We start from the raw sequence: 14,315 nt of genomic DNA on the forward strand, positions 1-14,315 counted from the left end.
ATACAAGTTTGTATTTTAAAAAATCAATTATTGTAAAAAAGTTAAAATAATAAATCAATACAATATATTCTATATTCAAAATTGTAGATTATGATGTATTATTAAATGTATAAGATATTATAACTTATTTAAATGTGAATTACAAGAAGAGTAAAACGAAGAGTGAAACAAAATGATATGTGACTCGAGAAATATTAAGAAAGATAATTTTTAATTATTTCTTTTAGAAGAAGAATTAATTACACAGCCCCTAGAAATAAAGATAAACTCTGACATAATATGTCAGAGTAAAGTTAAAAATTATATATGTATGCAACACACATACACAAAATTGTGATATATATGTATACATTTATAATATCTGTATTTGTTGTGCAGATTAATGTTGTGAGATCACTCCTTAAGTAACATTTATGAATACTCTAATTGACACGTCATCGAAGCATAATTATATAATTTATAAATGATCGATGAATTATATAATATACAAATGTATTTATAGATTTATTTTACATTCTTATATATATATATATATATATATATATATATATATATGTATTACAATTTATTTCTACTTTTACAGTAATCAATTCTTCCTCCATACTCTTTTTCGATCAATTAAATTCAACATTATTGAACATCTCAAGATTTTTTAAATTTCGATTTAATTATTTTCTCACTATTTTATAAAATAAAAGATGTTACTTTTGTAATTTTATTCTGGTGAAAAATTTAATCTCAAGCTGCTTTTTAAGATTTCTCCATCTTTTTTTGCTCGATAATCATTTATATTATTATCTATCTGAGACACATGCGAGAAATTAGAAATTAATCTATTTTAATGAGATAAGAAAAAGTATCGATAATTATTCATATCGAAGCATTATATGAAATAACCTGTCATCAAATCTGCGATTGTGAACAAGTTAATTCCAGTTCCGTTAGATAAATCAAGATGCAGGTACAATTACGATGAGTAATAATAATTAAGACATAGATGGAAGTCTGTTTTATTTTGATGTGCATTTATTTTCTATATAGATCATTTTTTTAATGATCAACAATAATTGTCCTCGTTAATTATTATTAACTGTTCATGTCATGTAATCTAGTTAGCCTTGTTATGGTATTGCGAGTTCAGGAATGTCCGTTATTGCGAGAAATAATTTCTTATTAGAGGTGAAAGAAGTAGGAGAATAGGTGAAAGGAGGAGGAAAAAGGTGGGAGAAGGGAGATTAGAAATAGAGGAAAATATAATCACTCACATACTAATATGCACATATACATTAAGATATGTTTCATTTAGCCAATAAATATCTCTTCTTATCATTTATGTTACAGATATATCCGAATACCGAAAAAGTAAGTTAAGGAAAGTGCAAGCAGGCAGTGATATGAAGGATACGAAAACTAACGAATATGGTATGTTGATAATAAATTCTAACGCTAACAATTAACAATACTTGCGAATAAATATAACCGATAAAATATAGATTAGGAATTTTAATAGATTGCAGCAACCTTCTAATATTTTGAAATATACCACTGATAAAATTTATAATAAAATTATATTACTTCTCTATATTTTGAAGAATTTGATATCATATAAAGAATAGAATGATATTTTTTAATTTCATGTAAACTCTTCAAATGAAATTTTAAGTTAAATTTTAATTGCAAATAATGTAGATTGCGATTGACTATTTTTGCAATCGACTTTAGATTTCTTTCAGAAGATTATCCCCGAGAATCTATTCTCAAACGTCCTCAAAAAGATTAGATTTATTGCTTATTTTGGCACGTAGTATGTAATAATCTTAGGATAAATTTGTATCGTACGACGAAGACATGACAGCTTGAAAGGCAAGACTGACCTTTCGAGTCTCCGAAGAAGGATGTCGATGCAAGTCGGAGATCGAAGGTTGTCTTCTTGATGTCTCGAGGTTAGCACGCATTTTATGGTTCACACGCACTGTCTAGCGTTTTTTCTCCTACGAACTGGTTTGGTCGTTGTTTACTGCAGTACACAGTATGTACGCCATAGCATGCATCGATCCCTTGTCATCGAACAATTGTTAACAATTCGTCGATAGCCGCGTGAAATTTGTTTTGATCATCTAAAATTCGCTTGCATAAAAAAAATGCTTGCCCGTATAAAAAATGAATTGATACAAGCTTAATTTATATATAAAAAGTCTTTCTGCAACTTCACAAAAAGAACGAGAAAGACACTGCGATATGTTCGTTTCTTGATGATATTTATGATTTTAATTTTTTTAATTTTCAGCGATGGAAAAAATTGCTAACGTATACTGTAAATTTTGGATAAATTTTTATCCGCGCATATTTTTGTGTAATATATTTAGCTTGCGAATTATACTTCAAGCTTACTCATAGATTACTCATTAGAAGTATTTGTAAGAATATTATACATTCAGCTTATATAAATATTTATGCATCATTTGTCACACGAGCAAGCGAGGTTAAATCGTTTATTATGCAGCCGTGTCTGACAATTGCAGCGAACTGATGATTTAATTTCAAATGTATCGTACATTGAACGAAAAAACAGCAGGATGTTTTTTTCTCATTTAGTAAACTCTTCTTATTAATTCCTTTTATTAATTCCTTGTTAGATTTCATATCCGCGATTATTTTCATACGATTATTCATACAATTACTCGCGCTTTATAATCATTTTCAGGAAAAAATCTCATTACACATCATAAATTATAAGCTTTACAAATATAACTTGTGCGAATAGATATGTATGCAAATGTGTATTTTTCAGATAAATGTGTGTTTTACGATAAACTATTTTATCAATGTAACAAGGAAGCTCTCTAAACAATTATTACGACATTATATCGCTTTCATTAGCATATTTGCATGAAAAATAAGTAGCTTTTTGAAAAAAAGAACATTTACTTCATATAATCTCATTGTATTGCAAGGGTGCATTGTTTTTTTCTAAAACTTAAACAATCATTCACGTAATTAAATGACGTAATTGACGTCCAAAATAAATCAAGGAGCAATAGATTAAGGCACGTGCCATGTATATCTTTACGTACTGCGTAATGTAACTCATTGCATAATGTAATAAATAATTAATGAGCGTAATCAGAATAATTAATGAGCGTAATTAAATCTCATGTATAACACGTAAGAAAAGTTACTGGGAAGCAATATATCATGCAGATAGATTCTGTATATGATAACAAATTTGCGTCATGTGTTTCGTCGCGGATGATATGTCCCAGTTATTAATTACAATAATTTCCTTATCAATTTGTCTTGTCATTTTATAATATGAGAGAATAATTCATTCCTATTTAAATTACAAATCTTTTTACAAGATACTTATCTAATATCGAACTGTAATTAAAAAATCTTAATTAATAGATATTTTATCGAATTTACACGAATTTGCACAGAGCTTATTAAATTGCAGCGAACGTGAATGCCAAGCAAATTTCCAACGGTAAGGACGATCATGTCGATTCTGGCGCAAATATTGACGCCGTGCAGATTGCGATCGGCAATCTCGGTAAATGGCAGATCATCGTCTGCCTGGCGATTTCTCTGGTCAAATTTCCGGTAGCGTGGCATCAATTGGCGATCGTTTTCATGGCGCCGCATCAAGATTATAATTGCACGGAGCCCACTACCGTCGTCTCCAAGGATCAATGCATGGTCGAATTTAATGGTACCATAGCAAAATGTACGAAATGGGAGTACGACAGGAGAATATTTCCCGAGACTATTATATCGCAAGTAAGTTTAACATGGATTTAAAAATCCAACGTCTACTTTTTAGTTTGTAAAGCGAAAAACGAACGTTTGTTTAAAAATTATCTTGCGAACTAGAAAAAAAAATTATATCGTTTTAGTGGAATCTAGTCTGCGATAGGACGCATTACGCGAATATTCAACAATCTATTCTTATGTTCGGGGTGCTTCTTGGCAACATTATCTTTGGCAGCTTAGCAGATAGGCAAGTTCACATATAACTGAACACTCATAGGCGTGAAACAATTACAAAAGGATAAAGAATATGATATTTTACAGGTATGGCAGAAAAAGACCGTTGATGATTTCCATTGTTCTCCAATTATTATCAGGTATTGGATGCGCAATAGTTCCTTGGTTTCAAGTATTATTGCTGATGAAGCTGTTAAGTGCCTTTGCTACTGGAGGCACGATGGTTACTAGTTATGTTATCTGTAAGTGTTTCAATCTTTAAATATACGAAATTACTATTTACGAAGATTTTTGCAAAAATAAAATTGCAATATTTGCAATTATATCCATACACAATATTTTTAATTATTATATTAAAACAAAAATAATAAAAATTATCTTATTTCTTAGAATTTTGAATCATAGATAATTTAACTACCTGTCGCTCTCTGATGTGTAAATTAAAATAATTAACTATGATAATTTATCTGTAGAAACGATTCAAATCGATATAAATTGCAATCGACTTGTGCTTTATTTCTCCAAAATTATAAACATTCTTTATTTTCATATTTTTCAGGTATGGAAATAGTAGGTACAAAATGGCGTGCAGCCATCACCGTTTTATATCAAATTCCATTCGGCTTAGGCCACATGTCGCTGGCAGGACTCGCGTTCTGGTTTCGACATTGGCAGCAATTACAAATTGCCATTACACTTCCATCTATAATTCTTTTAAGTTATTGGTGGATAGTACCCGAGTCACCAAGATGGTTATTAACTATGGGAAAGCAGAGAGCAGCATGCAAAATATTGCAGAAGGCAGCCAATATTAATAAAGTGGAAAATGTGGATGTTCCCGAAATAGTCAGAAAACATTGCTTGCATCAAGTAAGAAATAATTATTCAAAATATTTTGATGAATCCAAACGATAGTAATCATTGATTAGTAATCATCGATTTTCGATAATTAAATTTGTAATTCAGAGAGAGACGGAGTGATTCAAAAATTCCGCACTTTTGTATATCAGAACTTCAAGAGATCTACGCTGGATCACAAAGCTTCATTCTTAGACTTGTTTCGTACACCAAATATGCGAATAAAATCCCTCTCGATCTTCTTCAATTGGATCGTTTGTGGAATGGGTCTGTTTGGCATGTCACAATACATCGGCCAGGTCGGTGGTGATATTTTCATTAATTTCGCAGTATCCGGTGCTATACAGATTCCAGGAAACTTCGTCGCATGGTGGGCGATGAATAAACTAGGTCGACGAATCACTCTCATCTGCAGCAATTCTATAACTGGTGTGGCTTGTATATTCTTAATCGTTGTACCACACGGTAAGAAATTGCACTACGTAATGCAATATTATTATTTTTCGGTTTGTGTGAGTACTTTTAAATAATGATAATGAAGCAACTTTTATAAAAATTTTATAATTAAAAAAAAAATATATATGTGTGTGTGTGTGTGTGTTGTGTGTGTGTGTGTGTGTGTGTGTGTATGTGTGTGTGTGTATGTGTGTGTCATATATAATTGAAAAAAGGGCAAATTATAATTGCATGGCAAAAAAAATTAGATGAGATGTCGATTTTTATAGTTACTACTGCACTATATTACTACTATAATATTAATAATGATAATTTCGTACGTAGTAATAATAACTTTACATATAATTGTCGCTAAAAATTACTATATATGTATTTATAATTACAACTATTATTTTTTATCAGTATATATATACAAATTGCAAGTTTGTTTTTTATCTTGTGGAAATTATTATTTTGAAAGAGAAATGTTTTTGAAATTTCACACACGCATATATAAGAAAAAGATTTTTTTTAATATACTAAATTAAAACACACACACGTAAAATTTCAAAAACATTTCTCTTTCAAAATAATAATTTCCATAAGATAAAAAATAAACTTGCAATTTTGAACAGTGTAGCTCGAATAATTGAAAAGAATTTTTTTTCTCGTAAAATCTTACTTATTGATTGAAATCATATTTCTAAAAGTTGAGATTAATCAATATCAAGAAATGTCTTCTTACTATTACTCTAAATGATAATTATCAAGCACAACTTAAATCGACATATTGATAATATCTATCTCTGTTTTTTTAGATGTGGAATGGTTAAGATTGCTTCTAGCATGCTTCGGTATTGTCGGCATGTCGGTATCGTTTACGACAGCCTACCTTTTCTCCGGAGAATTATTTCCTACAGTCGTAAGAAACATTGGAGTTGGCGCGAGTAGTATGTGCGCTAGAGTAGGTTCCATTGTAGCGCCATTTGTAGTGTCCTTGGTAAGTTTAATTAAAGCGAATTATGTAAACTTGAATAGCACTAATTCGATTTATAATTTCAAACGTGAAAATAAAATTTTGAACTTTTAAGCATCCTAAATTAAATATAAAAAAATCGATTGCGTTATTTAGTTTCCTAGATTACCAATTGTTGATACTATTCCAGGATTCCATCGAATCGTGGTTACCGCCAACTATATTCGGGATTCTACCATTGATCGGAGCCGCATTGTGCTTATTATTACCGGAAACTGCCGGATGTATATTACCTGATACGCTTCAAGACGGCGAAGAATTTGGAAAGTAAGTGTCAAATTTCTTTTCATTATTCAAATCAAGTATTACTAATTTCTATATATGAGCATATACTGCATAAACTATTGATTTAGATAAACTATTGATTGCTTATTTAATGCATTATCAATTTCCGCATAAAAAATTCAACAAAATAACGCGTGAAAAGATGTTATCTAAAAGGTTTTCTGTATTTTTCTACATATGTGTCAAATACAAATAAGTAATATAATATATGTATATTCTCATAAATAAAAATACAACATAGAAATCTTTATAAAAATAACATCAAATTTAAAAGTTGAATATATTATAAACTATAAAACACGCATCGTTTTTCTTATGTGCAGAAAGTATAAGTTGAAAAAAAACCATGGAGATCTCGAAGCAGAAGAGACATTCTAAAAAAAAATAATCGTCATAAAATTCTAAATATTTTTGCAGCCGAAACAATATTAAATTATTAGTATGATAAATTTTGTGACAAAAAATCTGCTACTGATAAAAAAAATACATTTTACGATCAATCGTATATTTTGCGCGATTCTATTTATTATATTATTTCCATAATGTTAACAAGATTAGCACGATTGTCATTGATCATCATCTCATCACATTTGTTACATTGCATTTGTGATATCTTACATTTCTTATATAATATATATAATTCAAGACTAACATTTTTATATATAAGATAAAAATAATAAAAATATATTTTTATAAGTACGTGCTTACATTACATTACATTACGCTTTTTGAAAGACTTTTAAACTCATAAAAAATATTATTCAACATATTGATTAATATACATGTATACTAAACAATAAGTATGTGCGATTATTCTGCAAGATTTTATCGGATGTACATATAAATTCCCTTTTGTAAGCGAAAAACGCATTTCTTTATTTATTAAATAGTCAATTTAGTTTAATACTCAACAGTATTTTTGTTTAGTGTCTTCCATTTTTCGAATATTACGATTACATGTTAATTTTGTAAGCCAATATATCTCTGATATCAGTATTGTGAGCATCTTCTGCTTCACGTATTACATATGTAATATATAATATTATAAATATAAATATAACTTTTTTTAAAAATATGTGTATCTCATTATTTTCTAGATAGCAAATATATTGTATGAAATTAATTTTTTTGGCTTTTTTTACCGTACATGATTCTTAGAGATGTTTACAATTGTTTTATAATTGAGTAATACTTTGCGTGAGATAATTCCTTCATTTAACTTGCATAAGTAAGGAAATAGCGAATATTTAATAATTGTCATGTTGCGCGTATAATCTTTTAGTCCGGGAACTAAAAATACGACGATGCGCGCACACTTATAATAACAATTAACAATGAAAGAAAAGAGATTAATTTTTCCAATGTAATAAAATTAAATGGAATATAATAAATAACTTCTTCATATTTGCAACACAATATGTATACGAATAAATAGAATGAATTTAAACAATATACAAGTAATTAATCGAATAATTCTTGATTTTATGTAGGTTCAAAAACCACATTTTTGTGTACCAAAATTTTTTCTATTATTAAATATTATATTTTTAAATATTATATTTAAATATTATTATTTTATAATATTTGAGAATAGAATTTCATTCAAGTCTAGCTAAAAAAATAATTAAAAAATGATTTTGTTATTAATTTGATTTTGTTATTAATTTAATTTTCCAAAGTTTAATTCGAAAAAAGAAACTATATTTTATTGTTTATACCATATGCATTTTCTCTCGGCATCAGTGTCGATAACGAGTATGAAAAAATGTATATATATATATATATATATATATATATATATATATATATATATATACATTTCTTTTAAACAAAGACGCTCATTAATACTCGCCATACTATCGGCATATAAAAGCCAGTGACACGATGTACAACAGACGTCATTCTACTTTACAACGTTCCACAGAAGGCTGGTTTATCAGTTGAAGAAGTGAGTATTTTTTACATTTAATCACTTAAGACGATCTTATTTTTTATAAATTTAAAATAATATTGCAAAATTCGACATTTATTCTACGTTAATTATTATTTAGTTAAAAAAAGACAATTCTTATTTTGCTGAACAATAAATATTTCCAACAAATAAAAATTGTTTGCTATTTTGTTATATCGTCAATTATTATTTATATATAAATTTATATTTTTCATGTAACTAATAAATTCGAATTTCTTTTATTTAATTTTATTATATTTGAATAATGCAGATATTTAATACAGATATTTAAATAATATCTGTATGTATGAAAATATTATTTCTCTCTTTTCATGTTTCAATGTTTAAAAACCTTTACCGATTATAACATCAATATCATATAAGTGAAATTATAATTGAAATTTAACTGACCTACATGTCCTCTAGTTTTGTAAGATATTTAACATTAAAGATATTTAATATTATAACTATTTTTTAGTAATATAGTTTTATTTAAGTAATTTCATATAATATTAAATAAAAAAGTAAATCTCGACTTTGTTTACATTCGTCAAATTTTATTTCGAAAGAGTTTATTTTTAAATGTAAAAATTTTTATCATCGAAAATATCTACAGCAAATTGAGCGAAGAGCCCAGAAATCCGGTTCCTACGAACAAAAACTTGCTCTAATTTGAATATTTTGCCGAAGGCATAACGGTAAAAATACTCGAGCGAGCTCTTTACATTTCGTCATCAATACTAACATTGACATTTTTCAAGGATTGATTGTTTCATTTATACACTTCCTATATGTAAGCAAAATATTTTATTAATTTAATAAATAATTATAAATAAAATGATTAAATAAAATTTCATACAATATTGCAATAATTAGTTTAGTTATAATATAATGCGTCGCAATTTAATATATAGAACCTTAAGATATACCTATATAGAAGTATCATTAATATATATTTGTATTTTATTATATTTATTTAATTTGTTCAGATGTTGTATCAATTTTCTATCAATTGTTCGCTATAATTATTATAATTACTGATGTATTTATTCGTTAATTAAAAAAAAATTATAAATATATTTTTTTTATTTCCTGTAATATTTTTTTAAAATTAGTATTTACATTCAGATCACTTCGTTTTTGTCACGTAATATTATTTTTACATTACTGCTTACAGTCAGACCACTTCGTTTTTATCACGAACCACACACACACACACACACACACACACACACACACACACACATATTAATCATATTATTCGGACTACATTTATAAAAGTATTAGTCAAGGTTATTTTTCGCTCCTAAATTATAATATACTGCATCTGGAAATCTCTCTCAAATAGTCAGTTAATCGAATTGAATCATATATATATGTACATATACATAATGAGAGCTGCATAGATAAAGCAGTAAAACAGTAAAAACTTTTAAATTTGTTATACAATGTATAAGCATATAGAGCTATCATTATACTAATAATTTTATTATAATTAATATTTTGATCATAATTTGATTATTTTAACTATTCTGCAAGATATATTTCATGCTTTGGAATATTTTAAAATTTATAGAGATATACTTTTCAATGTCTTTCTGTAACAAAGAAATAAGAGAGAATATCTGCATACTTTACATAGATATTTTAAAATTCATAGAGTTATGTGCATTTTTCAATGTTTATCAATAAGTATATGAGATAAAGAGAGTTAAGAGAGAATTATTTTTAATTCTACGAATGCAGAATAACCTATGCAAACAATTTTCTAAGAATTTTATATTAAAACATGCAGAAAGTAAAAGATTAAGAAAAGATTAGATTTAAAAATGCAAATCTTTTCATATTATAAAAAAATCTGCGAAAAAATATCCACATATTTTTATAAATATATTATGTATATTTTCTTTCATATAGGATAATTTTATGCAATATAATATTGCACATTTTTAAATTTTTTATAAATGCAAGAACTTTTTCTCATTACAAGTTTAGAAATTTGTTTTAAATGCATAAATAAATATTTGTGCGTTAAAACTGATAAATATCTTAAATATTTTCACAGATATTTATGTGAATATTGTAATAAATATCTTCATTTACATCTGACGAAAACAATTCTAACTAAATTGGAACCGGTTCTACATCAAACAATAAAATATGCATATATGTATATGTTAAAATAAAATTAAATATTTAATACATAGCGGATTACACTGCGAAACACGCGTTTGTTACTTTCAGCATTTGCGTGTTCATCTTCTGATGAATAATAATTGTAATCGTTATTATCATTAATCACATTCTTTATATAAATGGAATAGTCTTGCAGTGATGCGAGAAACTGAATAATATCTAACAATAAATGTAAATAATTAGCTATTGTATTCAACATTTCTAGGAATGTCTGATGATCACTTGTATTACTTTGATGCATTATGGTACATTACAAATATGATATTTGATATTCAATTTTGCCTTTCAAAATTAATAATTTAAGTATTTGCGTTGTTATACGTTTTATGTGTTATACGTTTTTAATATCGTTTTATAATAATTAATATTGTTCTGTTAATAATTATTTACTATTATTTTTTTATTTTGCAAAAGAATTGATTTTTTACAGATATGCTCTACTTGTTATTCTTGGCCTGTCTGGCCACGGCAACTGGCCACACCTTCAATACCGTTTACTCGTGGAAACAGGTCGAATTCAAACTTCCAAACGATACCATACGAAATGAGTATATTGCTTCCGGTGATTACATCCCAGATAATAATATGCCATTAGGCTTGGCAACTTGGCACAACAAAATGTTCGTCACAATACCGCGATGGAGAAATGGCGTTTTAGCTACATTAAATAGCTTCCCAATGACCAACACACGTAAGTAAAAAAATGTAACTTAACAAAGTTTACTAAAAATATTAAGCGTATTTGTTATCATATGAAGAATTCATTCATAAAATTCAGATGCTGTGAGAGAATATTTTTTTTAGTGGAACAAGTTTGGAAAATGAAAATTTCAAGCCTAGAGAAATCTTAAAAAAATATTCAAAGTTTATATCTTATGATGAAGAAATATTTCTAATTAAAAAAAATATATTTAATTTCTGATTATTATATATTGATAACAGATAGTCCGATCTTAACACCGTATCCTAATTTCGAGGCAAATGACATTCATTCATCCGACGGTCTCGTAAGCATCTTCCGCGTCAGAATCGATGCCTGCGATCGCATGTGGGGTCTCGATACAGGAGTGGATGATGTTTTAGGAAATTACACAGTTGTGCGACCAATGACACTTACTGTCATCGATTTGAAAACGGATAAGGTATTGTTTCTCGATGTATATATACAATTTTTCAACTATTATATAATAATTAATCTATTATAATCTAAGGTATATAATAAGAAATATGAACTATTATATAAATCGTGCATGTAATAAAAGTTATATACACAAGATTGTTAATAATATTTTAAAAATATACTTGTACATCATCAAGCGATGAAGGTTATTTGATTACGCTTGTTAGTCCCCGCACAAATGTATGTAATTACGTGTTGCAGATTATTCGCAAGTACGTTTTGAAAGATACAGACGTAAAACCGAATAGCTTTATTGCCGATCTTGTGGTCGATGTTGTACCTGGACAATGTGACAAAGCCTATGTGTACATGAGTGACTTGGGTGAAAATGGTATAGTGGTGTATGACTGGGAAAAGAATGATTCTTGGCGGATTAGTCATCACTTCTTCCATTTCGATCCATTAAATGGTAATATACTTAGAAAATAATAATATGCTTTTTTTTCCACGTCGAGTTTGACATAATTATTCTCTCTTTCCTCAGAAAATCTCGAGATTTTTATCAAAAATTATCTTATTGTCTCACATGTTCTACTCGTTGACAGGTGATTACAACGTTAATGGCTATAATTTCCAATGGGCCGACGGTGTTTTTGGGATGTCTTTGTCACCAATTTGCGGCGATGGATACAGAACACTCTATTTTCATGCTATGTCCGGTATCACGGAATTTTTCGTATCTACGAATATTCTGCAAGATAATACATTGAAAAAATGGGAGGACTACGCTAATTTCCATATTGTTGGTAATAAGGGACCGTTGACTCAAGGACCATCTTCCATCATCGATTCAGAAACATCTGTCGATTATTTTACTCAAGTAAATAGAAATGGTATCGCGTGTTGGGATACTAAAGTGAAATTAAATCCAAAAACGTTCAGTGAGTATTACACGAAAAAATCCTTATTAGCTCTGCTTACATTTATATTTACGTCATTTACTATTATTCCGTTCATTATTATTTTTTTTATTTTTCATCCTTCTTCAAATAAGATGATAGAATTTCCCGTGTATGATAAGAAGTTTTGTTAAACTTTAATTAACTTGCAAAATTATTTATTTATCTTTTGATATATTCAAAAATAATTTACAAAATATATAACAAATCCTTTAATTTCAATTTGCATTATTTTTTGACAAAATGTCATAACGTTAGAGCGATCTATAAAGCTATAGTTCATTCATTTCATCAGAGATGTCTCTAAAGTTCACGTTTACAAAAGTTGCAGAGAGATATATCCTCTATTGTGAAATGCCGTTATTTCCGTTAAATATTAATTTTTAGATAGGCACGATATAACAATTAAAACATTTTCAAATAAATTAATTTAAATAAATTATTTCAAATTTAATAAGTAACATAATCCGCTTACATATTTGTTTTATAAGCTACTATTAGCATTTAAATTCCACAAGTTTTCTTTACAGAATTGGTGGCGCAAGACAACACGACATTGGTGTTTCCTCAAGATATAGCAATCGACAATAATTATCGACAATTATACGTGCTTTCTAATAATTTACAGAAATTTTTACATGGAAGTTTCGATCCGTTGACGACAAACTTTTTCATTACTTCAGCTGATCTCGGGAAATTAACAACTTTATGCAAAAATAATACAGTAGAATAATCAAAATTAGATTACAAAGAGTAATCAAAAAATGTTTTTCGAATCTAATTTTACATAATTATACATATACATATTACATAGATTGTATTTCTATATATATATGTATAAATTAAGAAATATTAAGTATGCATCAAATACTTATATTACTTTAATATTAACGGTCTTAAACGTAACTATAAATAAAGATTTCTCTTAATTATCTTTTTAATTTTTAATTTATCATGATTCCTATCGTGATTGACGCGTCATTTCCTTTTAATTACATTGTTGAATAAAAGAAGAAGTCCTATATAGCTTTTCATAAATATGTTTACGAGACTATCGAATATCCTTCTAACAAATGAAAAAGGAGATGCATGTTGTATAAACTTGCTGTCCTTCTTCTCGCTCCCTCCAATAGACGAAAGCGCGTGTGCATCCTCTCTTATATTTCTTATATTTTAAGTATGAAAAATGTGAAAAAAGCGAGGACCGATCCATTATTTCGCAACTTGTGTTAAATAAATAAACGCGACTCATTTGAAAATCAATTGTTCGGGGGGGGAATTAAAGAGCCGCTATCAATTAGAAGCAGCGTATTATCGTCCGCGGTGGAATATATATTGCGGAATTGAAATTTCAACGCGTCATTTTAAAATGAGCGTCAGCCACGTTCTTTAGCCAGTCAATCCCTTGATAATTCACGGAACTTTTAACTGCAACCTTTATAACTCCCGCGGTAGCTTCCGCCCAGAGCTTCCAACTCCCTTCTCTTCCTT

General features: G+C 28.1%; 3 protein-coding genes across 4 annotated transcripts in view; 2 read left to right on the top strand and 1 right to left on the bottom strand.

Moving 5' to 3' along the window:
- LOC105258784 (beta-galactosidase) overlaps nucleotides 1-14,315 on the bottom strand; it is a 111,962-nt gene that overhangs the window by 12,296 nt on the left and 85,351 nt on the right. The window lies entirely within an intron of this gene.
- Nucleotides 1,959-6,584, top strand: LOC105258781 (organic cation transporter protein). Its single transcript, XM_025411062.1, has 8 exons — nucleotides 1,959-2,043; nucleotides 3,455-3,777; nucleotides 3,894-3,997; nucleotides 4,072-4,226; nucleotides 4,544-4,854; nucleotides 4,995-5,307; nucleotides 6,096-6,277; nucleotides 6,444-6,584. The coding sequence occupies exons 1-8, from the start codon at nucleotides 1,959-1,961 to the stop codon at nucleotides 6,582-6,584; spliced, it is 1,614 nt and encodes a 537-aa protein (XP_025266847.1).
- LOC105258782 (protein yellow) lies at nucleotides 8,442-13,579 on the top strand. Of its 2 annotated transcripts, none has more exons than XM_011270289.3 (6): nucleotides 8,442-8,546; nucleotides 11,176-11,436; nucleotides 11,688-11,887; nucleotides 12,127-12,334; nucleotides 12,471-12,806; nucleotides 13,355-13,578. In XM_011270289.3, exons 2-6 carry the CDS (start codon nucleotides 11,178-11,180, stop codon nucleotides 13,555-13,557), a joined length of 1,206 nt encoding a protein of 401 aa, XP_011268591.1. In that variant the 5' UTR covers nucleotides 8,442-8,546; nucleotides 11,176-11,177; the 3' UTR covers nucleotides 13,558-13,578. The 2 variants fall into 2 exon arrangements, with proteins under 2 accessions (XP_011268591.1, XP_011268592.1); XM_011270290.3 differs by having other exon boundaries at nucleotides 8,453-8,546; nucleotides 11,160-11,436; nucleotides 13,355-13,579.

This window comes from Camponotus floridanus, unplaced genomic scaffold (assembly GCF_003227725.1).
Source record: "Camponotus floridanus strain SB8 unplaced genomic scaffold, Cflo_v7.5 scaffold37, whole genome shotgun sequence".
Lineage (NCBI taxonomy): Eukaryota > Metazoa > Arthropoda > Insecta > Hymenoptera > Formicidae > Camponotus > Camponotus floridanus.

What these genes read in the sequence shown, in the direction of transcription:
- LOC105258781 (XM_025411062.1), top strand. Translation starts at nt 1,959, where the DNA reads ATGGTTCACACGCACTGTCTAGCGTTTTTTCTCCTACGAACTGGTTTG. An exon ending in TACACAGTATGTACGCCATA is followed by an intron (nt 2,044 to 3,454) that starts GCATGCATCGAT and finishes ATTAAATTGCAG; the next exon opens with CGAACGTGAATGCCAAGCAA. An exon ending in GGTTACTAGTTATGTTATCT is followed by an intron (nt 4,227 to 4,543) that starts GTAAGTGTTTCA and finishes CATATTTTTCAG; the next exon opens with GTATGGAAATAGTAGGTACA.
- LOC105258782 (XM_011270289.3), top strand. Translation starts at nt 11,178, where the DNA reads ATGCTCTACTTGTTATTCTTGGCCTGTCTGGCCACGGCAACTGGCCAC. An exon ending in TCGATTTGAAAACGGATAAG is followed by an intron (nt 11,888 to 12,126) that starts GTATTGTTTCTC and finishes TACGTGTTGCAG; the next exon opens with ATTATTCGCAAGTACGTTTT. An exon ending in ATTAAATCCAAAAACGTTCA is followed by an intron (nt 12,807 to 13,354) that starts GTGAGTATTACA and finishes TTTTCTTTACAG; the next exon opens with AATTGGTGGCGCAAGACAAC.